The sequence below is a fragment of the Carcharodon carcharias genome, chromosome 34 (assembly GCF_017639515.1).
Source record: "Carcharodon carcharias isolate sCarCar2 chromosome 34, sCarCar2.pri, whole genome shotgun sequence".
Taxonomy (NCBI): Eukaryota; Metazoa; Chordata; class Chondrichthyes; order Lamniformes; family Lamnidae; genus Carcharodon; species Carcharodon carcharias.
In genome coordinates, this window is record NC_054500.1 from 22140884 (window position 1) to 22167956 (window position 27073).

Consider the following 27073-nt stretch of genomic DNA (forward strand, 5'->3'; position numbering starts at 1 on the left):
AAGAACGCTGATTATAAGCTTGTGGCTTTATAACCTAAGCTGTGAGTAAATGCAACTATCTTCCCCATAATGGAGGGGGCGGATGCATAAAACATTGTGAACCAGCAATGCATAGAAGATTGAAAATATATAAATATGAAGATAATTGGCCCACAGGTTGATGTGATGCATCTAGTGTGTGGGTGAAGACAGCTTGCTTTCCACTTATATATAATTTATATTTTATATAAATTTTACATAAATATCTTGATGAAGGGACCAGAGGAATGGTTGCTAAATTTGCTGACGACACAAAGATAGGTAGGAAAGTAAATTGTGAAGAAGACATAAGGAGGCTACAAAGGGACATAGGTTAAGTGAGTGGGCAAAGATCTGGCAAATGGAGTATAATGTGGACAAATGTAAAATTGTCTATTTTGGCAGGAAGAATAAAAAGGAATCTTATTATCTAAATCGTGAGAGATTTCAGAGCTCTCTGGGTATCCTAGTGCATGATTTACAGAAGGTTAGTATGCAGGTACAGCAAGTAATTAGGAAAGCTAATAGAATGTTATCACTTATTGTGGGGGGAATTGATTACAAAATGGGGTGGTTATGCTTCAGTTGTACAGGGCACTGGTGAGACCACATCTGGAGTATTGTGTACTGTACTGATCTCCTTATATGAAGAAAGATATAAATGCATTAGAAGCAGTTCATAGAAGGTTTACTAGACTAATGCCAGGAATGGATGCGTCATCTTATGAGGAAAGGTTGGACAGATTAGGCTTATATACACTGGAGTTTACACCCGAGTCTTTGGAACTCTCTCCTCAAAAGACGGTGGAAGCAGAGTCTTTGAATATTTTTGGGGTAGAGCTAAATAGATTCTTGATTAACAAGGGGGTGAAAGGTTATTGGGAGTAGGCAGGAATGTGGGGTTGAGGTTACAACCAGATCAGCCATGATCTTATTGAATGGTGGAGCAGGCTCGAGGGGCCGAGTAGCCTACTCCTGCTCCTAATTCGTATGTTCGTAAGTGTGCTAGTTTGCTTCTCATTTTCAGCCCACACCACTGGCTAGCAACAATGCAAGAAAGAGAGCCGAATGTGGAAGTGTCTCCCTGTCAGTACACAGCCTCTCCATCAGCAAGTCCTCCACGCTGCCTCCTCATGGTGACGTACGGAAACTGGACCTCTGACAGCCTTAAGCTAAAGCTTCAGGGGAACTCAGAGGAGGTTTGGCCCCAAGATTTGCAGCCCATTGGCATGTGTATACGCCCTGGCACTTGTGAACCAAAATCCCAGCTGTGGGCAAATAGCTTCAGTGCCTTGTGGATACCTTGTGAGAGTGGAATGCTAAGGTAGTAAACACTGAAAAAAATCTAAACATACCATCTTTCCTGCAACAAAGCCACTGCAAAACGTGGTGCTTTGCATTTATTTGGACTCAACCAGGGAGGTCAAAAGGGGGACCCTGACATTGGGCAGTTCAGGGTCTCCATAAATTTTGCCCGGGATTGTGTCCTGCAAAGGACACTTCAGTTTCACTGCACTGCAACATGGGACCCAGCAGATCGATAAGCCTAACTCAATTGTCATAGAGGACATGTGCTATGGACTGTCTCTGATAGTGGGAGGGACCATTGTGTCCCACTGGTCAGCCATTGCTCACCTCAACTTGGGCAGCCCCTAACTAGTAAGATGCTGACTCGCTATGTTCCATCTGCTTCAACGGGTGCTTGGAGCTTAGAGTCTCTTTTCAACAAGTGGATGGAATTCATCACACCAAGCAAACTAACAAAACAAATGAAAAGGAAGGAAGATGCCAACTCTTTGATTAGCAAGCTGGAACATCAGGACCATGTGCAAAGGTCTGACTGATGACTTGCAGCTGGTTGATAACATGCAAGATAATTGATTGACGTGAAACTTGAGAGGCTGACCATTGACATAGCTTCCCTAAAAGAGATAAGGCTCACCTAGAATGGATCACTGAAAGAAAAACATCTGACGGGGAAAGAGTTCAGAGGAAGTGTGTCAGCAAGGTGTAGGTTTTGCTGTTAGGAACTCACTACTCCCGATGATAGAACCCTCCACAAATGTGCAGAATGTGTTCTCTTCATCTGTCCCTCTACTCAAACGGGGCCAGTTAACCACGTGACTATGTAGACTCCAATGTTGTGGTCCTTTACAGAGGCAAAAGGCCAGTTCTATGAGGAATTAACACTGTTATCAGCAGAATATTTAAGTCAGAATGTCTTTATCTAGTGGGGGATTTCAACGCAAGAATGGACACAGACACAGATCATGAGATCTGGCCCTCCTGCCTTAGACATCATGCCCTGGAAAAGATGAATGAGAACGGACAGAGACTACTCGAGCTTTGCTGTTAGCACAAGCATTGTGTAACTAATACCTTCTTTCAGAACAAACCATGCCACAAGGTGTCCTGGCGATGTCCAAGATCAGGACATTGGCACCAGCTGGATCTGATCATCACCAGACATGACTCCATGAACAGCATTCTCAACACGTGCAACTATCACAGTGCTAATTGTGATACAAATCACTCCCTGGTGTGCACCGGGGTTAGGATGCTACCCTTGAAGCTAATTCATTCAAGGTAGAAATGCCATCCTCATATCAGCCTTACAGCCTATGCATGCAGATAAAAACCAACAGATCCTCGACTTAATTGAACAGGCACTCTTCAGCATTCCCATGCAGAGTGCAGAAGCGAAATGGAACATACTTTGAGATACTATCTACAATATCACACTCTCAACATAAGGGAAGCAAAAGCGGAAAAAGGCTAACATCACTGTGTTAGAACCTGTCATTGAGGCCAAGTGGTCTGTCCTCATTAATTACAGGAGAGATCTAAGGAGGGAGAATCAGAATGCACTAAGAACCACTCCAAGTAAAGTCCACAGGTTGCTAGGCAGTGCGCTAATGACTACTGGTTACAACTTTGTCAGAATATCCAGATGTTTTTCAACACACGGAATGCTAGTGGTATGCATGCTGGGATCAAAAAGACAAGAGGTCCATCAGCAAAGAAAACAAAGACAAAGGAGGTCAACTGCAATAAACCAGTTGGAGAGATGGATGGAACACTACCTTGAGTTGTACTCTAGGGAGAACACTGTCACTGAGGAAGCTCTAGATGTCACAGAAATCCTGCCTATCATGGCAGAGCTGGATATCGAACCCACGGTGGAGGAGCTTAGGAAAACTATTGATTCACTTGCCATGGGCAATGCTCCAGGCATTGATGCTATGGCATCTGAATTCATAAAGCAAGGGAAACTAGCACTCCTCCAGCTTCTGCATGAACTTGTCGTCTCTGCTGGGGGAAGGGGCAGAGCCGCAGGGTATGCGTGATGCAAAGACTGGGACCCTGTACAAAAACAATGGCGACCACAGCAACTGCAACAACTATTGAGGCATCTCTCTGCTGAGCATCATGAGCAAAGTATCTGCCCATGTTGCCCTGGTCAGACAGCAGCTCCTGACTGAACACATCTACCCCGAATCCCACTGTGGTTTCAGAATAGAAATATCTACAATTGATGTGATCATCTCAGTCCGGCAGTTGCAAGAGAAATGCCATGAACAAAGGAGACCGTTATATATTGCCTTCATCGACTTCACCATGGCATTTGACCATGTGAGCAGAGAAATTCTATTTAAGTTGCTGGAAAAAAATTGGCTGCCCACCGATGCTGTTCCGTTTCATCTCCTCTTTCCATGACAGCATTAGGGGAAAAGTTGGCTATGGCAGGGCAATATCAGAACATTTTGACATCTGCAGTGAGGCCAAACAGCGTTATGTTCTGGCACTGACACTCTTTGGCATATTCTTATTGCTAGTGTCATTTGTCTTCAGGTCATCTACAGAGGGTGATACCAGAATGGACAGAAAGCCCTTCTGCCTTGCTCACCTGAGATTCAGAACAAAGGCAGGCCAAGTTCTCATCAGAGAGTTGCTCTGCACGATGCCAATGCCACTCTAGCGTTCCTTCCAAGGAACACTTTCAGCAGCAAATGGACAGAGTTTGGTTTAACCATCAGTATTAAGACGACAAATGTCATGGTCAGATGTTGCCAGACTGCAATGTATCAGCATTGATGTCAGAGGTTGTTGAAAGCTTCACATATCTAGGATCCACAATTTCCAGAAATCTGGTGATGCTGAAATCAACACACACATCACAAAAGCTGCAACTGTTCAGTCCAAGCTGATTGAGAGAATGTAGAACAATATCAGCCTGAGTGAGAACACCAAACTGCAACTCTATCAAGCCTACAGTAACTCATTGAATTACATTCAGCTACTTAATTAGCAATTACTATGGAAATGAATAAATTCTCCAACCTCACTGGTTGTTCCTAGAATTATTGCCATTGCTTGTTTAGACTGTGGTTATGAACGCTGTGAATAATATTGTTTTATTTTTAAAGAGATTAAATATGTCACCACATTTATTGAAGTTTGTTAAAAAAAGTTCCCTTTTCTTGTTTTTAATTTTCTTCTGAGCTGGTGGCTATAGCACATTTTCAGTTAGAGGGAACCATTGTCATAACTGAGTCCATATCATACCTGCCCTGGCCGCACTTATTGTTATTGCTGGGTGACCACAAGGAAATCCTTGATCCTTATTTTGAGTGTAACATTCATTAAAACAGAAGGAATATTCTAACTCCAGTGCTAATTCAGCACAGATGGCATTGTACATGGAGCACAATAATTAGAGACATTTTGAGAACTGTTTTACAAACCTGTCTCAGACATTTTCCTGTAAACCAATAAACAGGTGACTCAGAAGGCGTAGGACCACTAGGTGAATTACTCCTTCAGAAGGCCAGCACAGACACAATGGGCCTAATGGCCTCTTTCATTGCTGTAACCAGACAATGATTCTATGCCCAGGATCTTACGGCCTCTCCCGCCCAATGGGATATTACAGTCCCGCCAAACTGAAAGGAGGTTTAAATGGCTCATTGCATCCTCTGGGGGAAGACACGCCATGGCAGGGCCAAAACATTCTGGCCTATGACTTCTTTAGTAGGGAGTCAGGGTAATAAGTGAGGATTAGACTGATGGGTCTGCAGGGATACAGTAGCATAATGGCTCAGTTACTGGTCTAATAATCCAAAGGCCTGGATCGATACTACAGAGACATGAGTTCAAATCCCATCATAGTTGGTGGAGAATTCAAATTTAATTAATCAAATGCCTCTAGAATAAAAATGCTAGGATCAATACTGGTGACCATGAAACCACTTAACTGCCAAATGGAAAATCTCATCTGCTTCACTGATGTCCTTTTAGGGAAGGAGATTTGCCATCCTTACCTAGTCTGATCCATATGTGACCCTTTGATTATAGCCTGGGAAGCCATTCAGTTGTGTTCAACTATACACCACCTTCTCAAGGGCAATTAGGAATGGGCACTCAATACTGGCTTTGCCAATGATGCCCGTACCCTCTGAATTAATTTAATTTAAAAGTATGGTGAGGATTTGATGGCCAGTCACCATGGCACAGAGGGTGGTGCTTGAGCTCTAATGGGGAGGGCAGCAGAGGGATCAAATCAGGGAATATAAAAAGTGTGGATTATGTGGGGAACAAACTGGTGAAAAGTGAAAACAATGCAAGGTAAATAAAATAAAACACCAAATGCAAATAACAAAACCAGTTCAGACTACACAGATGGATTCCTCAAACACCTTTATTATACAGGCTCTTAAAAACAAATATTTACCAACAATTCTTCAGCAGCATTAAGAAGACACAAATAATATAAAACAGCACGCTACATTATTATACAATTTCAAAGCAATGGTTTATTTATGTTTGTAATATATTCATGTGCTCATCATTCATTAATACAACAGATTGTACTGGCTTTCGGCAGCTGTTATGATGCCAGTAAAAGAAAAGATAGACTTTTCAATAGATTTAAACAGTTATGTTGGCATAGTTCTTGACAACGTTTCCAATATAAACTCCTATTTCCACGTGTAAATTATTGGGAATTATGAAGTGGCTCATTGCATTTTAAAACATGAATACTGGACACCATTACTAAAGCAAAATATTGCAGATGCTGGAAATCTGAAATAAAAACAGAAACTGCTGGTCTGGTAGCATGTATGGACCGAGAAACAGAGTTAACGTTAGACATGGAAAACCATTTGCCTGTACTGTGTGAAATTTGCCTGTACTGTGTTCCCTAATAAAATGAGTACATATAGCCAAAAAGCTGTTGCTGTAGGTTACACCTGTGGCTAGTCAGTAATTTCTATGAACAAAACCGGTGTAGGGAATGTGGAAAAGGAAGGTATTGAAGTTTAGACTGCATTTAGAATGAATAAATTTGTAAAAATCACAGAACATGTGTATTTAAGATTGGTCTAGAATTCTTAGATAAGAGGAGCAAAAGAAGTTCTAACATCACCTGCTAAGATTCACAATTGATATCCCAGTTGATTTAACGAGAAATAGCACAGAACTTGTACATACGGGGTAAATTCAGGATTCCACTCGAAACTGATGAGAAGTTGATATCCTTGCGGTCAATAACAGGATTGAAGACAAAGTTCTGGAGTAGAGTGGTCAAAAAAAGGAAGAGTTCCATCCGAGCCAAGGACTCTCCCAGACACTTTCTCTTCCCTGTAGAAACAGATATTATTGAACAAACAGTTCTAAAAGCATTCAACTGTTGATTGTTCAATATTATGTTCCATTAATAAACAGGATGCTGTGTTGGTTTCTTTACCTTCTCAGTATTAAGTGAGATAAACAGTGTTGGCATGAGACATTCCCATTTTCCACAATGATTTACAGAGCACTCTGCACAACTCTTCCTCTGTCCAAACCATTAATTTTAAATAGAAAATGCCTTACCTACATTCATACAGCATAGGTAAATACGCTTCCATGTGTGCACCTTAACAAACATTTACAACCATTCAGTCACAAGAAAATTAAAGCACTCCCAACGATCAAAAAAACACTTAAATACTCTGCACCCTCTATTGCTCAATTTGACAGTTTTCCAGTTTTTTCACGAGTGAGAAGTTTAGTATAAATTTAAGTAGATGAGTGTCAAAACTGAGCAAGTTTGTAACCCCCTCCTCCCTCTACCTCCCCCTACCTCTTTGAAACAGTTGCTTGGTAGTACAGAACTTGAATCTTGCTGAAAAGAGGGATGTGTTGCTGAAACTTTTTGTCAAAATAGCATTCTTGTGTTTGTCATGATGAGTGCAAGATGAAAAGCATCAATCTCTGAGTTTTTGATTTCTACAGGCCCCCTCGCTTCTGAAGCCCCAAGTTATGGGCCACCATTTCTATCAGCAAACTACTGGTGGTTATTCCCACAGATGTCGATTACAAAGGTACCGTTTATACCATTTTATAGGTTACTTTGAACAAAATTAGGTCTTCAACCAGCTGTTCACACTCATTAAGGTACCTTGGATACTAACATTTTAGTCTGTTAATTATCACATAGAGCAAATGTGCTCTTTACAACAACTGAGCTTTTACCACAAATAGCAGGCAGACCGTGTAGCACCAACCTCCTGGTACAAGTTTTAGGGACTGTATCTTCATCTTGCTCCTTCAGCTGTCTTTCAAATGCATACTCACTTTTGGCCAGAAGACAAGCAGAACTTAGATTAGATAGAAAAGGGAAGAATCTGTACCTGCAGAGAATGGCATGAAACTTTCACTGTTTTTGAAACATCCATTTTCTTCAAGGAAATGGTTTGGGTTAAATGATTCTGGATTCGCCCATTGATTGGTGCCTTTCAGAACAGAGGAGAGTACAGGAATCACAAGCATGCCCTAAAAATAAAATTATCACAAGTTCAGACAAGGAAGCAAGCAGAATTTACATCCATAACAACCTGCAGTTTATTACAGCACAGTAACATAGTGAGATGATGTTATAAATCCTGAAAGAGATCTCCCTTGGTGATTTAGCATACTGTCTGATTTGATACCGATCCACAGGAGATCATTATCCAGTAAAATCTGCTGTTAAGAGTGAGCTTGGGGGTATTATGTAATGACCAGATCAGCCTGGTTATGGTGCCATTCATAGTGGAATAACTTGCATCATTCACAAATGAAGAATGCCCAGTCTTGTGAGGCATAAAACAAGAGTCAACATTGTCAAAAGGCAGATAAGAAAATTACATAAGAATTATTAAAAATAACCTTGAAACCCAGAGTGTTATCGGTTATATTTGAAATCTGCCTGACTGTGTTGCTTGTTAATTTACTTTCTTTATTGAGAGAATTCATGACAAGTACCTTAATTTTTGTACTCTGCTGGGAGTAATAGCACCCCTGACTCCATGGTGTAGAACACCCAACATCCTCCCAAGTTATAGCCACTTTATGCAAAGTTTGATTCAGGTTGGTCAGTAATCAAAGACAGAAGATGTTGATTAAAGCTCTGTTCCAGAGTGTGGTTTGAGCCCAGCCTATACTGACATCCTAGTGCGTGATTGAGGATCAGAATTTAAACCAAAATCAAATGTCTCTATTCCTTTGGTTTAAGTCAATATTAAAGATCCTGTGATGCTACTCAAACATGAACCTGAACTTGGTGTCTAAAGTCATTTACAGCATGGGAGGAGGCCATTCAGCCCATCAAGTCTGTGTCTTGGTCAAGATTCTTCCTTAAAAACCAAACACCAAAACAGAGGAACTGGTTTTTCATCTTGTATTTTACGAGGTAGTGCTGTTATAGAACGAGGGCCACATTTGCCTCAATAACAATAGTCTCAAAATTTCAGAAGTAATTTCTTTTTTTTTTATTCTTTCGTGAGATGTGTGTGTTGCTGGCAAGATTTGTTGTCCATCCCTAATTGCTTTTAAACTGAGTGGCTTGCTAGGCCATTTCAGAGGGCAGTTAAGAGTCAACCACATTTCTCTGGGTCTGGAGTCACATGTAGGCCAGACCAGGTAAGGACAGCATATTTCCTTCCCTAAAGGACTGGAGCGAACCAGATGGGTTTTTACAACAATCAATGATATAGTTTCTTATGTGATGGTTTGATATCCTGAGGTACTATATAAAAAAGGATCATTATAACAGGTTTGATTTTGACCTTGGGAATCAGATATCCTCTGAATTCTATATCGTTTGATGCCATGTGTGGGAGACTCATGGGAACCAGGTCGATGTATCGTTGGACCTCATGTATGACAGCATCTGTGTATGGCATTTTTGCTCGATCTTCACTAGCAGGACATCGACAAGATCCAATCACCTCTTCAATCTCATGGTGAATTTTCTCTGATGGATGAAGGCAGTTTCACAATTATTTTAAAATGTACTGAGTTTACAAGCACCACTCGACTCCCATCTTCTAACACAATTCATGTGAATTGTCAATTCATAAGACATTCTTATCTAATTGCAAGACCAGTGGGAAATGAAATGGTTTTTGAGCGGTTTTCTATGTAGAAACGCTGAGAAGGACTATTGCCCGCAGTCCAAGGTTTGGTACAACAAGTTTGAGTTTGTAAAGACCATAGGAAGAAGGAAAGATTAAGGAGGGTAAATAATTTGTACTGATTTGAGGTGCTGGCAAAGAATGAAAGTAGGAAGTACTAAGATGAGTCTTCAGCACAGAGAAGAGCGATGAGTTTAGAATGGAAGTTTTCATTCATGTCAGTAGAAAGACCAGCATTTTTTGCCCACTCCTAATTGCCCTTGAGAAGGTGCACATGAACCATTGCAATCCTTGTGGTGAGGCTGCTCCTACAGTCACGATATGTAGGGAATTCCAGGATTTGGACCCAGTGATGCAGGAACAATAATATGTGTCCAAGTCAGAATCATAGTGACTTCAAAGGGACCTTAGAGGTGGTGGAGTTCCCATGCACTTGCTGCCCTTCTTCAAAGTGACAGAGGTTGTGGGTTTGGGAGGTGCTGTCAAAGAAGCCTTGGCAAGTTGCTGCAGTGTATCCTGTAGATGCAACTTAGAGGAAATGGAAATGGAAAGTAGAACAGCAGTGATCATAGTAGTATTGATAAAATAGAGAGGGCACAACAGATTGGATTAGAGTGGGGTTGGCTGAAAGCTAGAGGTGAGAGAGGCACAACCATGTTTTTTTTAAGAACCGTGGGGGAGAATTTTCCCCTCGTTGGGTGGGTGCGGTGAGCAGGCCTGGGAGGGGCTGTACAACAGTCCACCACCCACCATTGGGCCACGACAGCGATTTCACACTGGGCTGGCCAATCAACAGCCAGCCAGAGTGAAAGGCGCGCTGAAACGCTCAGCGCTGCCTGGATGGGAGGGGAGCGGAGGGGGAGGAGGGTGAGTGTGGAAATCAGCACATGTGGGTGGGTGCGCTCACTGAAAGCTCCCTGAAAGCACAGAGCTGCCTCGGGGAGCTGACGATTTTTCACGTGAAAAATAAGGTTTTTTGAAACAAAAGAAAAGCTTGTCCCCCTCCTCACATGAGCAGGTTAGAAATGAGATTTAAATATTTCTATTTTATTTTTGATTAACTCAGAAACCTCATCCCACCCGTGGATGAGGTTTCCTCAAAAACTCAAGGCTGCTTGGCCTTTTTGCCCGCCCGCCAACCATAAGGTTGGACAGCAGGGGGAAAAAATTCAGTTCAATTAACTTACTAATGGGCTCGACAGCCCCCTTAATTGTTGGCGGACCCGCTGCTGGCTCCCGGGCGCGACCGCCAACTGAAATATCGCACAAGTGCGCGATGATGTCAGAACGCTCGCCCAACACCATCGCGCGCTATTTCACGCTGGTGCGTGTCAGGCGCATACCTGCACGCCGAGGTGAAAATTCAGCCCATACAGCACAGCGGGAGGCCATTCAGCCCGTCATACCCATGCCAGTCCTCTGCAAGAGCAACTCACTAGTCTCACTCCATAGCCCTGCAATTTCTTTCCCTTCAGGTAATTATCCAATTCTCTTTTAATGCCTCATTTTAATCTGCCTCCACCACACTCTCAGGTCATGCATTCCAGATCATAACCACTTGATGCTTCAAAAAAGATTTTCCTCCTGTTGTCTTTGGTTCTTTTGCCAGTCGCCTTAAGTCGGTATTTTCTAGTTCTCGACCTTCGCTCTAAAAGGAACAGTTTTTCTCACTCTACTCTCTCCATACCTCTCATGATTTTGAATACTTCTATCAAATTCCTTCTTAATCTTCTCTTCTCTTCAGCTTCCCCAATCTATTTACGTAAGTACCACATCCCTGGAACCATTCTTGTAAATCTTTTCTTCACCTCTCTAAACCCAATCACACCTTTCCTAAAATGTGGTGCTCAGAAACAGACAATACTCTGATTGATGCCAAGCCAGTATTTTATAAAGGTTCATCATAACTCCAGTACTTTTACACTCTAAGCCCCTCTTTATAAAGCCCGGGATCCTGTATGCTTTATTAACCAATTTCTTAATCTGCTCTGCCATCTTCAATGATTTGTGTGCATAAGACCCCAGGTCTTTTTGCACCTCTACCTCTGAGAATTGTACCCTTTATTTTCTATTGTCTCCCCTCATTCTTGCCATCGCTTCACTTCACACTTCTAGGCATTAGATTTCATCTGCCACTTCTTCATCCATTCTACCAGCCTGTCTATGTCCTCTTGAGGTTTATCACCATGCACACAGTTCATAATACTTCCAAATTTTGTGTCATCTATAAATTTTGAAATTGTGTCCAACATTACTTTAGATCAAGAAAATCAGTGGTCCCTGGAGAACTGACCCCTAGGGAAGTCTACTATATACCATCACCCAGTTCGAAAAACAACCATTCACCATAGTCTGTTTCCTGTCATCAGCCAACTTTGTATCCATGCTACCACTGTCCCTTTTATTCCAAGGCTTTAACTTTGCTGACAAGCCTGTTGTGTGGCTCTTTATGAAACACCTTTGGGAAGTTCATGAACACCATATCAACCAGATTACCCTCATCAACCCTCTGTATTACCTCATCAAAAAACTCAATCAAGTTAATTAAACAAAAAAATCAGTGATGGATTTCCTTAATTGGTCCACCTGTATCCAAGTGACTGTTAAATTTTGTCCCAAATTACTGTTTATAAAAACTTTCCCATCACTGGAGTTGAATCAACTGGTACTGTCTAGGTTTGAGAGAGAGCAGCTACCAGAGTCTCCACAGATTTAAGAGCAGGATTCTAGTTCCTGCAGTTCCTAAAGTTACAAGTTTAGAAGTAAAGGAGTGTTTGGCAGCAAAGAGCGAACAAAGTTTCTTGGCAGCAGCTTCAACAATGGAGAGGTTTCCATCAGAGATCAAAGGAGATAGTGAGGCCACAGCACCTAATGTGGCTCTCAGCTAGCAATCTGATTCAGAGTGGGGTAGGGTAAGAAATGGTTTCTTTGGCTGTGGCTTGACACATTGTAGAAACAGGGAACATGGAGCTTTACACAGCAACTAGGTACGCTCTACTTGATACTAACACTGGGGTCTCTGAAATGAGAACATATTCCAATCTCCAACACTAACATCCCTTAGGTTCCACTGTTGAAATACATCCTCCAGTTGCTTCCAGTGATGATGCTTACCCTGGATCTGCGGATACTTTGCCAGGATCTGCAGAGTCCATTGCAGTGTTGTACTGGTTGTTTCAGTTCCAGCCATAAATAAATCCATTGTTGACATCAACAAGTTCTTGTCATTGAATTCTGAGTCAAGCTTGTGTTTCTCCTGAAACAAAACAAATGATTCTACCTTTAAAACATTAACGTTCTCATATTGTACATAATCATTTGTTTACACCAGCTCCCGGATGGTTTTGTTCAGATGGAGATAACCTCAATGCAGTGCTGTTTAATTCACCAGTTCCAGGAAAATGATTCATTTTCAGGGAGGAGGCACAAAATTTGAAACGTATGGTTATAAAAGGAAAATATTCTAAGTACCTCATCCATCTTGATGAGAAAGCTGTCAATATAATCCCTGGAGAAACCTTTCTGGAAACTTTCTTTGTGACTTTGAATATTTTTATTCAGAAATTTTTTCAGACTTGCTACCAGTTGGAAGATCCTCTTGTGAGGCCCAGGCAGAAAATCCATGATCTTCGGGAAGTTATTGTACAGCTGCAAAGCAAACAATACTTTCATTAACAAAGTAGTGCTTCTAGCCAGCTGGTGTCAATAGGTTAAGTGTGAATCAGATATCCTAAATGGAAGACTACTTCATTTCCATCTCCTGGTCCAGTGCTGAGCCAGAGACCAGGAGAGATGTAGACTGGTCAGCTTATCTTGGCTGAGGAAAGTTAGGAAGAAAGGTGCAAATGACTGAGCTTTCTGCTAGGGAAAAGAGAACATGATACAGGAACTTTATAGTAATAAAAAGAATAGTTGGATGGGAGTAAACATCCTACTTAACCTGGAAAATAAACAATGAAATAGAGGACACCAGTGCAAAATTCACATGACTCAAGCAAGGTTAGAAGTTAATGAAGAAAACTGCCCTTCCATCCACCCTCTGTCCCCACCCAAACTGGATAGTGGACAGTAGGACAGGCTCCCAGTTAAGATAGTTGATTCTAGGCCGCTTTTAAAAAGGAGTTGCACTGACCCCTACTGAGAAGCTGAATTGGAGGTTATAAAGACATTAAATTGCACAGCTTGATTATACTTTTAGGGAGACCGGGAAAGGGAAACAACAAGTGATGTGAGAGGGAATTTCCTATTAGAATAGCTGAACTGAGAATATCCTGCTTGGACTCAGGATTGAGTGGGCTTGATGAGTTGATGCCCATGACCCATTCAGAATTAAGAAACAGGAAAGTATTCCGTGCCAATCAGTGCTTTAATCTGAACACAAAGCTCATCTCTCTGGTAACTCTCTCGCTGCAACATTCTGTGTACTTCAACCTCACCGTTGTTGCTTCCAATACCCCACTGGTTAGACCGTCCCAAATAGTTCTTATCTTTGAGTGAAGAAGTTCTTACTGATACCAGTTTTAAGTTTACTTTTAACTAATTGTCCTTTGCTGCTATTCATCTGTCTTAAGTTAAAGTAATATTCTGGGTTTCCTGAGATGTTAATTATCTAATAGTTTGTAGATCTTGATAAGGTCCAATTATAACCAATTTTTGTCGACATTGCAGTGCTTCAGGATCCCTAATCTTTCCTCCTGACACACCCCATTACTCTTGGGTTCAGTTCCTTTCACCACCTCCTCAATCTCTGCCATGCCCGGACCTGTTTTGTAATCTAGTGGCCAACACTCAGTAATGTCTAACCAGTGCACTGCAGAGTCTTAACACAACCCCTCTGAATGTGTGTTTTCCTGCAGCTATATCTTTCAGAATATTTTTTGTTTGGTTACTCCATTGTCTTAACTGGATGTTGAAAGTGACGACTCTACCATTACTCCCAGATACCTTTCTAAGTGCCAAGTTAGTTTAATTCACATTTGTCAAACTTAACTTTAAATTGTCTCCCAGATAAGCAATTCATCTAATCTTTCTTTCAAATCTTGAACCTCATCTTCAGGATCACCAAGCATCATCTGAAAATCTGACCAGTTTAGAATTAGGAACAAAATAACTGGTGGAGGCCATTTAGCCTCTGGATCCACCATTCAATTAGGTCATGGGTGATCTGTGACCTAATTCCATATAATTTGCCTTTGCCCAATACCCCTAAGTATCTTTGTTTAACACAAACCTATCAATTACGGATTTAAAATTAACAATTGACCCAGCATCAACTTCTGTTTGGAGAAAAGAGCCTCAAACCTCTACTACACTTTGAGTGTAGAAGTGTTTCTTAACTTCACTCCTGAAAGGTCTGGTTCTAATTTTTAGGCTATGTCCAGTACAGAAAATGGTTTTTTTCCATCTACCCTGTCAGACCTTTAAACATCTTGAAAACTTCAATCAAATCATTTCTTAACCTTTTAATTTCCAGTGAACACAACCCTAGTTTGTGTAATCTGTCCTCATAGTTTAACCCTTGGAGTCCAGTTATCATTCTAGTAAATCTACATTGCACTCTGTCCAAGGTCAATATAACCTTTCTAAGATATAGTGGTCAGAACTGCTCACAGTGGTGTGGTCTAACCAGACCAGAGCTTTGTATAACTACAGTATCACTATTATCCTCTTCAGCATTCCATTAGCCTTTTGATTTTTGTTTTGTATCCTTAACATTTTAATGATTTATGTACACAAGTTCAGTAACACTATGATCTAAAAGAAAAAAGGAGTACCTGCAACCAGGGGCTGTTAAAAATTTGGCTGCTTTCTGCCATCATCTCCAGCAACGAGAGAAACTCCTTATCTCCATATTCAAAACGATTTCCAAAGACAATGGAACAGATGATATTTGACGCTGCACATTTCAGCAGAAAATCTGGATTAAATGGGTCCTCTGATATCATTGAGAAAGGCAAGTTAGAAAGGTAGATTTAAAAAAGCAATGCCAGAGGCAAACAAATGTTTGATAGATATTACAAAATCAGAAATTTCTGTTAAAAAAGGTGTCAAGTAGCTTTTTGTGGGAGCCTCCCATCTTGCGTCTGATCCTATCCTCATCCAATGTCCATGTACATGCACTCCTGGTGGAAGAGGTGGGGATGGGGGTCACTGGGCAAGTTTGGAACAAGAACTGCCATTTCCCTTCCAATCCTAGGGCCAAAGCTTACTGTAGCTACCCCAACACCACACCAGCTGGAGCCAGACAATTTGGAGGATTGTGCATGGGGCATTCCTAGTCTTTGGCTAAGCTCCTCACTGCTATCAACTAGCTGAGCTAGTTATATTCAACAGTGGAGTATCCAAAACCCTTTGAGGTAGAGAATTCCAAAGATTCGCAACTCTGAATGAAGAAATTTCTCCTCATCGCAGTCCTAAATAATCGGCCCCTTATCCTGAGAGTGTGCCCCCATGTTCTGGATTTTCCAGCCATGAGAAATGACCTCTCAATGTCTACCCTTTCAAGCCCCTTCAGAATCTTGGGCAGGATTTTGCCCTTGGCAGGGGTGCTTGGCGGGGGTGGTTGGGAAGCCAACCGCCACCCGCAATCGGCTCTGCATTGCGATTTCACACAGGCGGGCAAATTAAGGACCGCCCTGCGTGGATCGTGAGTGGCAGCGCTGAGCGCCGCCTGTGTAGGCAGGGGATAGGAGGGAGAGCCGGGCCTAGCGTGCAGTTCACACCTGTGCAAGAAAGAGTGCTTCAATCTCCCTGAGACACAGAGCTGCCTCAGAGAGACTGAAGCACTGTGTAAAAAAAAACCGAAGAGAATAAAAATTTCATAAGACATGATCCCTCGTGTGACTCTGTCACATGAGCTGGGACATGTTTTTAATTGAAAAATAAAGTTTTAATGTAATGTTTATTTGTTTTAGGAAACCTCAACCTGCTCGTGGACAAGGTTTCCTAAAAAATGTAAAGACCGCTTGGCCTTTTCGCCTGCCCCGCTGACCGTTAGGTTGGACAGGAAGCATAAATTTGAATTTAATTAGATTGTTAATGGCCTTAATAGGCTTTTTAATTATTGGTGTGTGCACAGCTGACTCCGGCGTGCCCGATGAACGAAATATCGTGAGACTGCACAATGACACCAGGACGCACGCCTGATGTCATCGCGCGTCATTTTATGTTCGGGCGCTCGCCCGCTCACCCAAACGCCGAGCGTAATATTCTGCTCCTTGTGTTTCAGTGAGATTGCCTCTCATTCTTTTAAACTTTAGAGAATGTAGACTCAATTTACTCAGCCTCTCATCATAGGACAACCCCTTCATCTCAGGGACCAATTTAGTGAACCTTTGCTGTACCACCTCTAATGCAAGTATACCCTTTCTTAAACATGGAGACCAAAACTGCATACAGAACTCCACACGTAATCTCACGAAAGCCCAGTACAATTGTAGCAAGACTTGTACTCCCAATTCCCTTGCAATAAAGGCCAACATGTCATTTTCCTTCCTAATTGCTTGCTGTACCTGCATGTGACCTTTCCATGTTCCTTGTACAAGTACACCCAAGTCCCTCTGAACATCAACACTTAGAAGTTTCATGCCTTTTAAAAAATATTCTGCTTTTCTATTCTTACAACCAACAGATATTATACACCATCTTCTACCTTGTTGCCTACTCACTTAACCCATCCATATCTCTTTGCAACCTGTGTGTCCTCCGCATTGCTTGTATTCCCATCTAGCTTTGTATCATCAGTAAACCTAGATACATTACTCTCGGTCTCCTTGTGTAAGTCATTACTATAGATTGTAAATAGCTGAGATCCCAATCACTGAAACTTGCAGCACTATACTATATATAGCCTGCCAACTTTACAATGTCCCATTTACCCCTACTCTTTATTTCCTACCCATTAATCAATCCTCTATCAATGATATGCCCAACTCTACGGGCAGGATTCTTAGTTCAGCGTGCGGATGTACGCCCGACTCAATCGGATGCAAAATCGCGCGAGATATTTCAGTCAGTGGGCGCATGCAAAAGTGGGAAACGCGCCCACCAACAATTAAGAGGCCAATTAAGGTAATTAAAGGTGCAGTTGCCTCCAATTTTTCGTGGTCCATCCAACCTTACAGTTGGCAGATGGGCAAATTGGCCAGGTGGACTTTGCATTTTTCATGAAACCTCATCCAAGGGCGGGATGAGGTTTCCATTGTTAAATGAAAGAAAAAGAAAAATCTATGGACAGCATTTTTATCACGGCCAGAACTTTTTACTGGTTGGGCGGGCTCCGAGGGAGCGAGCGGGAACGGTCGGAAAGCCGTCCTGTGTGGATCGCGAGCTGCAGCGCTGAGCACTGCCTGTGCGGGCGGGGGAGGAGGAGGGAGAACTGGGCCTAGCGCGCAGTTCATGCATGTGCACAATAGAGCGCCTCAATCTCCCTGAGGCAGAGATTGAAGCGCTTTTTCACAAGCGACTGTGTCACATGAGATAGGACATGTTTTTAATGCCAAATGAAACCTCGTGGATGAGGTTTCCTAAAAAACGGTAAAGGCTGCTTGGCCTTTTTGCCTGCCCCGCCGACTGATAGATTTGGACAGGAAGTGTAAATTTGAAGTTAATTAGCTCATTAATGGCCTTAATAGTCCTTTAAATTATCAAAAGGCGCACAGCCGACTCCGGGTCGCGCCGCCAAACGAAATATTGCGCAAGTGCGATACACGCGTCATATTACGTTCATGCATATTGAGCGAGCGCAGGTAAAATTCTGGCCCATGTACATGTTCAGGTGACTGATTGTGATGCTTGCACATTTTTTTCCTGATTTTTAAAAGCTTAATTTAATGCTTTTCAGGTCTTCAGCTCTCTGCCTTCAGGGAGCTTTCTGTCAGCACTTGCCCACATGCACGCTGATGTCAGTGCCTGCTCTCTCTTCCCACCTCCACCCGGCAGCGCTGAGCTTCTCAGCGCATGTTTCACGCTGGCTGGCTGTTAATTGGCCAACCAGCATGAAATCACAGTCGGGGACCGATCACAGTCGGCAGTCCATTCCCCGGACGATCCTGGGCCACTGGTCGTGCCCACTCACCAAGCTAAAAATCCTGCCCCATGTCTCTGTAATGGTGATCTCTATTAGTGCCATTTGCTCATCTATCTTATTGCAGATGCTTCACACATTCAAATAAAGGGCCTTTAATTTTATTTTTTACTATTCTCTCCATGGACCTCACTCGCTGATGATGCACTATTAGCATTGAACTCTGTCCCTTCCTGCCCCACTCTACTTGTCTTTACCCACATCGCTACATGTTCTATCGTCTCAACCTTTCCCTTTGTAGCTCTGAACAGATACCTGTGGTGCTTTGACCATTATCACTCCCTAAGCTGCTCAATCACCTCGTTTATTTGTGAGACCTCACTGTGTGCAGATACACTGCATTTGCCAACATAAGTACACTAACTGCAATTCAAAGTGATTCATATGATTTTCCTTGGGACGTGTAATAAGACCCTAAATAAATGTGTCTTTCTTTACCACATATTGCACTTCCAGTGTAGGACTCACCTGTTTGATTTTGATCTCAATTATTTGTTTTTAGTCTGGGCTGTCCAAATACTTGGCCTTAATTACAGTGACTACAGTTCAAAAAACTCTTAATTAGCTGTGAAGCGCTCTGAGATATCTTTAGGTTTCTAAAGGCACTTAAGTATAAACAGACACCAAATGCTGGTTTAAAAAAAGTCAATTTTCTCTTATCTACTAGCACCTCTATTTTAAACATGTACATAAATAACTCAAAAACAGAATTACCTGGAAAAACTCAGCAGGTCTGGCAGCATCGGCGGAGAAGAAAAGAGTTGACGTTTCGAGTCTTCATGACCCTTCGACAGAACTTCATTTGTGGTCCTGATTCAGCCATTGGGTTGAAATGCGGGTTGGGAGCACACACACAGTAGCATTGAGAACTAGATGGTGATTTTTTTAAGTGGCCCCCTTAAGGAACCACATCCAATTAAAGACAATGGGCAGGCCAACCATCAAAAGGAGTGCTTCCGGCATAGAAACTGGCAGCCCCACTCTCAGAGGTGGGAGCTGCCGATGTAGGCAGAAGAGAGAGACAGAGCGCCTCAAGATGGAGGCACCCCCTAAAGAACTTCCACAAACATTAAAAATCAAAAAGGGGCACAGCGGCCCAGGCATCACTGTGGATGATCTGGACAGCCAGCAGCCACAGCTGTGACCCTCTGGCTATGGCAGGTTCAACGGATGGGTTTCCTAGCAGGATGGAGCACTGGAAACCCCCCAAACCTGTATACTATTGGGAGGCTGCCTCCATCTCTTGGCCCTGTTTCAGAAGATTCCAGCCAGCATCAGAAAGTAATCTTAACAGGCTCTTTAATTGGCTACCCGCCACTTAAAGGCAGGTGGCCATCATTCTACCCACCACCCTCACCCCACTCCCATCAATCCTGCCTGATCGAAAATGGCCCAGAGGCAGGACCAGAACAGGAGACCGGCAGGTCAACCAGTAGTGGAAAATTTCAGGCCCAATCACCTCTGGTCCCACCAATTGAAAATTCTCTAAACTCTGTTAGTCTCGTCACAGATGCTGCCATACTTGCTGAGTATCTCCTGCATTTTCTGTTTCTATTCCAAATATAATGCCCAGCCAATCTACTAGGCATCTCCCTCGACCAGTTGCAAAATCTACTAACTGCTAAGTCAAATCCTGAAATAACCTAATTGCCAAATTTGCCGACTATCTGGTGAACCACTTTATGCTCACCTGTTCTTGTACTTTGCTACCCATTTGCAGAATATTACTCTTCTCCCTATCCTTGTTCATCGCACAATAAACTGGTAGATACTCAAATAGACATTACCCGTGCATCAAGCACAATGAGAGAAAATAGGGATGGGCAACAAAAGCTGGTCTTGCCAATGATGCTCACATCCACAATAGAGGGGGGGGGAAAAAAATGAGCCTTGCTCCCCATCCCCCACCGCACCCACCCATGGTTACCAGTGCTCTGCAATACAGCTCAGCCACCTCTTCCTGATTCAGATATGGGAACAAAAATGGTGAAAAGACTTTGAGAAAAAATGATGTAGTCAATTCACTCAGATTTGTTTCATCCACCAACACCATAGATCTCTACTAGACACCGAATACAGTCAACCTTTCCTGATTCCTTTAACTTTTCTTTACCAGATTGTAGCTGTGAAGCATGAACAGCAGCTGCTCCGATAAATCACCATATCACCTCTGAACTTACAGATTATGAACCAAGTTTCACCTGACTATGTCATAATTGGGCATTTCTCAACACTCCAGAATGCGCATTAAGTCTTCACCAATTGGGCTTTGTGATAAAAAATGTCCATGAGGACAAACACAAACCAGTTCCCACATTGTTGAACTGTGCCCACTTTCCAAACTATCTGATGGCCTATACACTTTGCGTGCTGGTAATAATAATACTCCAAGGTGACTGGAATTATACACCAAGTTCGATTGTGCTGAATTAATCATAGGAGCAGGAATGTGCCAAAAAGGCCATCGAGCCTGCTCCACTATTCAAGTAATTCGTAGCTGATCATCTACCTCAACCCAACTTTCTTGCACTATCTCCATATCCCTTGATGTCATTAGTATTCAGAAATCTATCGATTTCTGTCTTGAATATACTCAATGATTGAGCTTCCACAGCCCTCTGGGGTACAGAATTCCAAAGATTCACCACCCTCTGAATGAAGAAATTCCTTCTCATCTCAGTCTTAAATGGCCTGCCTCTTATCCTGAGATTACGTCCCCCGGTTTTAGACTCACCAGCCAGGGGAAACATCCTATCCACATCTAGCCTGTCACACCCTGTAGGAATTTTGCAAATTTCAACGAGGTCACCCCTCATTCTTCAAAACTCCAGGGAATACAGATCCAATCTCCTCAATCTCTCCTCATTGGACAATCCCGTCATCTCAGGAATTAATCTGGTGAACTTCCATTGCACTCCTGCTGTGACAAGTATATCCCTCCTTAGATAAGGAGACCAAAAATTTACAAAATACTCCAGGTGGGATCTCACGAAGGCTCCAATCAATCTGGTTCTGGGTCACAGAATGTGTAGGCGTTAGATTACTGAGTTTCCGATAAATTCTCCATCGGGGCAAAATTAATTTGAGAATTGAAGCCATCAGGTCAAACCTTACTCCATTTCACTCTGCTATCCCTTCCCACTAGACCCTAGAAGTGATCCTTGCCTATCCCCAGTTAACTTGGAAAAGACAAGCCTATCTCTAATCATTGATAAAATGTTCTAATACTTTAGTCAGAAACCTTTTTTATCTCTGAAAGCTGTAACCAGGAACAGCGCTTCTTCCTGGATCCGCTCTTCAATGCCTTTTTGTCCCATTCCAAAATTCCTCAAAGTGCTGAAAGAGAATCTCCGAAGCTGCATCCATCTCTCCCCACTACTGTCAATAATTCCTGCAAAAAGAGACATTAACATGAGTGAAAATTAGCTGTAACTGAATTTTCAGTTGGCCTTGGGCAAGATGAATTGAATATTTTTGATTTACTTTCTCCCTTTTTCCACATCTGCCAAGGATACCTCAATCATATGGTCATTTTTTTAATTCATTCACGGGATGTGGGCTTCACTGGCTGGGCCAGAATTTATTACCCATCCTGAATTGCCCTTGAGAAGGTGGTGGTGAGCTGCCTTCTTGAACCGCTGCAGTCCATGTGGTGTGGGTACACCCAAAATGCTGTGTTCTTCTAGGTGGGACAACACAAAAGTGAATACGATAAATTCTGAAAATATGAAATAAAAACAGAAACAGAAGGTCCGGTGGCATTTGGTTCCTTGACTGTCGCTGGGTCAAAATCCTGGAACACCCTCCCTAACAGCGCCATGGGTGTACCTACACCACATGGACTGCAGCGACTCAAGAAGGCAGCTCACCACCACCTTCTCAAGGGGCAATTAATGTAAAGTTGACCTTAGTTACTTCCTTAATGGCCTTAATAGGCCTTTTAAATATCGGCGGGTGCGCAGCCAACTCCGGCATGCACCCGCCAACCAAAACATCACAAGACAGCACGATGGTGTCAGGATGCATGCCCGACATCATCGTGCATCGCTTTACGCGCCGACATTTAGGGCGTGACCCTGCATGCTGACTGAAAAATCCTAGCCTAACTTTCTCTTGACGGCAAAGGACAAAATTGATACCTTGTGAGGGAATGGCACTGAAGATTGGATGTGCTTGGTTCACACCTATCTCTGAGGAGATGATTGCGGGTTCAGTTTCCACAGCCGAATTTTACTGTATAGCCTACACTGATACTTCAGGGCAGTATAGGTGCTACCCTTGGATGAGGTGTTAAACGCAGGCCAATCTGTCTGTAAAATAACCCATTGGGCAGAATTTTCTGCCTACTGGGTGGGTGGGCCTATACTGCCCTGAAGTATCAGTCGGGCATGCGCACGATAGAGCGCACATCTCCCTGAGGCTAAGTGCTGCCTCAGGGAGATTGCTGACAGTTTTAAAAACATTAAAAATAGAAAAAAAAAATCCTTAACACGTCCCCCTCATGTGACAATGTCACATGAGATGGGACGTGTTCATAAAGTTCACTAAAACTTTATTGAACTTTTTAAATCCCTACATGAAACCTCATCCCACCGGTAGATGAGGTTTCACGTTTTTTCTATTCCCCGCCGGGGCTCCTGGCCGACCAGCCAACCTTAAGGTTAGATAGGCAGGTCCTTTAATTGTTTTAATGATCCCGTCAATGGCCTCAATTGGCCATTGACAGGTTGGCAGGCCTGCAGCTGATTTTGCTGCAGACCCGCCTTCCTGAAAATTTAAATGGGGTGCGGTGATGTCAGGAGTTTCCCCTGACATCATCCCGCGTCATTTTGTGCGTCGGCAAGAGGGCCCCGCCCCCTGCTCGCCAACAGCAAAATTCAGCCCATTGAATCCTTTGAAGAAGTACAGGGGAGTCCTCCTGGTGTCCTGGCCAATATTGACCCATTAATCACCACTAAAAACAGATTACCTAATCAGTTATGTCATTGCTCAATGGCTGTCATGTTCACCTGCATAATAGCTGTGAATATAATTCCACAGCACTTCATTGGTTAAGAAAGAGCTTTGGGATGTCATGAGAATGGAAAAGGTGCTTTGTAAAATTAGTGCTATATTCCTATGATATGTTGAATGACCTCATTTTGTTCCTCACTTATTTTTTAAATTTCGCCAAGGTAGCATAGAATCAGTATTATCACTAGGTGAATGAAGGAGAAGTCAGAAAACATTATTTCAAAAGCAAGGACATATAAATATACAGGAAAAGGTCAGGGAAGTGTAACTCCAGTTGACAATCTAACAATGGCAGAAAGTCAATGTGCCAAATGGCCTCTTCCTGTACTGTACATTCTGATTCTAAATGCTCAAATCTTACAAGGGCAAAAGCAGTGGCAGTAATTTGAACAGAGTAAAAAGAGTTCTCACCATAGCCTCCTGATAGCTTTTCGAAAATTGGGAGGGAATACCGACTGCCAAAGTCATGCCCTCGCTCAATCAACGTTGCCTTTATAGTCTCAAAGCCACACAGCACCACTGCAGGGTAGGTACCAAACCAGACAGTGAATACTGGACCATATTGTTCACTCAGCTATGAAGACATGATAGATAAGTAACAACGGTTAAAAAAGGTACTGCACCCCGGACAGCATCAAAATATCTATTAACACCACTGTTTTAACCAATGGGATGAAAGTGGGCGGAGCAGGACACAAAGTCCATTTACTCAGCAAACAGTCTATTTAAACAGTGCACTGCAGAAAACAGTCTGCTGTATCTATTCAGAAAGAGTCTCCACAAACTATAAGAAACAGAACCCATAATGGAAATTACAGCATTGACGCGGGTGGCTTGAGTTGGGAAATTTCCCGGCTCAGTGCACCCACCTCAGGAAAAAACAATGCGCTGAATCACGAGATTTTCACTGCAGGTGGGCAGGTTCAGGATGGAATCGGGCCCGCTGTCTTGGACGTAGATCAGAGGTGGCCACAGGGGATGCCAAATGGCAAGGCAGGCTAGCTAAAAGGCCTGGCTCAGTTCTTTGGGACTTTGTCCCAGTTGTTTTGTTAAATATTAGGCCCTCTAGCCCTCACCTCTCACACACCCTCACCTACTGCCCATGCCCCATCCATGCAAACTCATGCCTCCAAGCACCCCCAACGGCTTCTCATACCCTCCATGCTAACCCATGACCCCTACCTGTCCCCATTGTCCTTTAGAGCCCCTATGCAAAATTAGTGCCAACTCATGCCAACCAATGCCCCCACTATCCTTCGCCCTTATACCCTCCATGCCAACTCACCTAGTATCCATTGTAGGTAGATCTGAGGAACCAAGATAAAAGAAAATAAAGTTCAAAATATTTATTACAGGCTTCAGTATATAAAAATATCTCATTCAAGAAAGCCCATTCAATACACTTAAATCCCCATAAGTACTTAATCCCTGATAAAAACAAACATTTATATTCATAACCCTATATCAAAGACAGATAACACTTTAATAATTTCTGAGCTGTCAATCAAACTCTGAACTTATAACCAGCCCCCAACCTTGATGATAGGTTGTGGAAAGCAGTCATAATGCTACAATGATAGCACTTAGGGTTATGTCAGCAAACATCTACTGAAACTGCTAGAACTGTTTTTTTTACTCACAGGCAGGCAGTTTATTTTTCAAATTTTAAAGGCCAGGGGATTTAAATAACCTGACAACTTGATAGTTCTACATACCTTATCTGCCCTTGAGAGCATTTACATCTCCACCATAAAGTCGTGGAACACACACCACGGGTTGAGGCCGCTCCTGGAGTGAAAATCGGGTTCCCTTGTCTTGTGCACTGAGTTTAAATGGCCTAGCTGATTTGTAATTTGTGCCTGTGTGCTTAACACCGAGTCCCCTTTCCCCTACTAGTGAAAACAGGATCAGGCGAAAAAGGGGAGGGGATGGTGAAACTCTGGATCTAGGTCCCACCCACCATTTTTAAAGGCCTGTTAGGCCACAAAAATCTGGCCCAGTACGTTTTGACATTGCTTAATAATGTGTCTCCCTCTAAAAGGTGACCAACATTGACTAAGCCAGTCTAACTGTTTTAGAATTGCCTCTTGGATGAGTCAAAGGGGAAGGATGAGAAAAAGTTGGGAAGAAACAAAAAGGGCTTTTGAAATACAGCATTTACTTATTTAACGAAGCTCTCCTTACCTTGATGAGAGATTTGTGAGGTGCTTTTAAATTCACATGAAACAAGTTGCCAAGAATTGGGAGAGCAGGAGGACCTGGGGGAAGTCTGCCTTTTTGCCGCTGTTTGTTTTTAAGAAACCACACAACAAACAGAATACTTAGGAAAGCAAAAAGCAAAGTTGACCCTGGGTCATTTAAATCCATGGTGACAGCGCAATGAATGTAGACATATTCCAACAGGAACAATAAAGGCTGTGATCTGGTTCAGATATTCAGAAAACTGTTTGCTGGAGAAGAATAAAAAGAAATTAATTTCCACCTGATTAAAAGAGTTCGATTAACTTTGTAAACAGCAAAACCAAATGCAAGAATAAATACCCACCAGAACAGCAAACCTTTCTTCAATTGGCTTATCTGAGGGCAACTGAAGACCAGAGAAAGTCTTGCATTTATAGCTTCCTTCACAACCTCAGGATGTCCCAAACTGCTTTACAACCAATAAAGTGTTGTCTTTTGAAATTGTAATGTCGGTCTTAGTGCATGGCCTTGATGAAGCAATAGAGCAATGTCTCTTATGATTTGAGCTGCCAGAGGTCATTGTTCTTTAGCCTGATATTCTGAACTATGCCAGGGCAATTTAGAACCAGTGGCGGAGTCATCCTCTGGGACTTGTTCACCTGCGTTGTTTTGTTTCGCAGCAAAGGATTACCTACCTGTCTAGGAAACTAACAAAAGTTGACACAGGCCCCAAAACTCTGACAACCCAAGGGGGGACCTAATTATAAGCCAGTGGCATTATACCTCAACCATGGGTAAACCCAAAATTCCTCTCCTGGAATGGGAACGAAAACATTTTAAAAAATGATTATTATGGTATGAGCCTTAACAGCGAGGTTCATTAACACTTACTAGAAATGACACACATTCACACACAGGGGCCCATTCCCTGCAAACAAAAGAAATATGTTCAAGCCTTGTGCCTTTTTTGAATTACCTGGAAGTATAGGGAGCCTATAGTTCCCTCCTGCTTTCTCCATGGTAACACATTGGCTAATCACAGTTAACTTGCCAACCAATCAGCACTCTTTTCCCTTGTAGCATAAATTGTTGTGATCATTTGAAATTTGGTATTCTTGTATTTGTCCTGCTGAGTGCAAGATGAAAAGCTTCAGCAACATGTCACTCTTTAGCCAGATTCACATATTATAATCTTCCATACCGAATGATGCTATAATTCTGAACTGATTGATTTGGTAATCATTTGAATACAATTAAGGTTTGATTGTAATTCCTAAACCTATTCTGTTTTCATGGTGATTGAATTTGTAAGCCTTAAACTACACAGAATTAACAC

The 27073-nt window shown here is 42.5% G+C and overlaps 2 protein-coding genes across 3 annotated transcripts in view; both read right to left on the reverse strand.

Moving 5' to 3' along the window:
- Positions 1-5698: 5698 nt before the first annotated feature.
- On the reverse strand, positions 5699-25923 carry LOC121272584 (cytochrome P450 2C42-like). The gene is made up of 9 exons (XM_041179237.1): positions 25741-25923; positions 23968-24130; positions 21785-21934; positions 15233-15393; positions 12930-13106; positions 12573-12714; positions 9111-9298; positions 7695-7836; positions 5699-6660 (listed from the first exon to the last, which is right to left on the reverse strand). The coding sequence occupies exons 1-9, from the start codon at positions 25921-25923 to the stop codon at positions 6479-6481; spliced, it is 1488 nt and encodes a 495-aa protein (XP_041035171.1). The 3' UTR covers positions 5699-6478.
- Positions 25910-27073, reverse strand: part of clip3 (CAP-GLY domain containing linker protein 3) — a 183199-nt gene continuing 182035 nt past the window's right edge. For both annotated transcript variants that reach the window (XM_041179235.1, XM_041179232.1), the window contains exon 16: positions 25910-26006. In XM_041179235.1, the coding sequence (XP_041035169.1) occupies positions 25910-26006 (97 nt within the window). The remainder of the gene's footprint in view (positions 26007-27073) is intronic.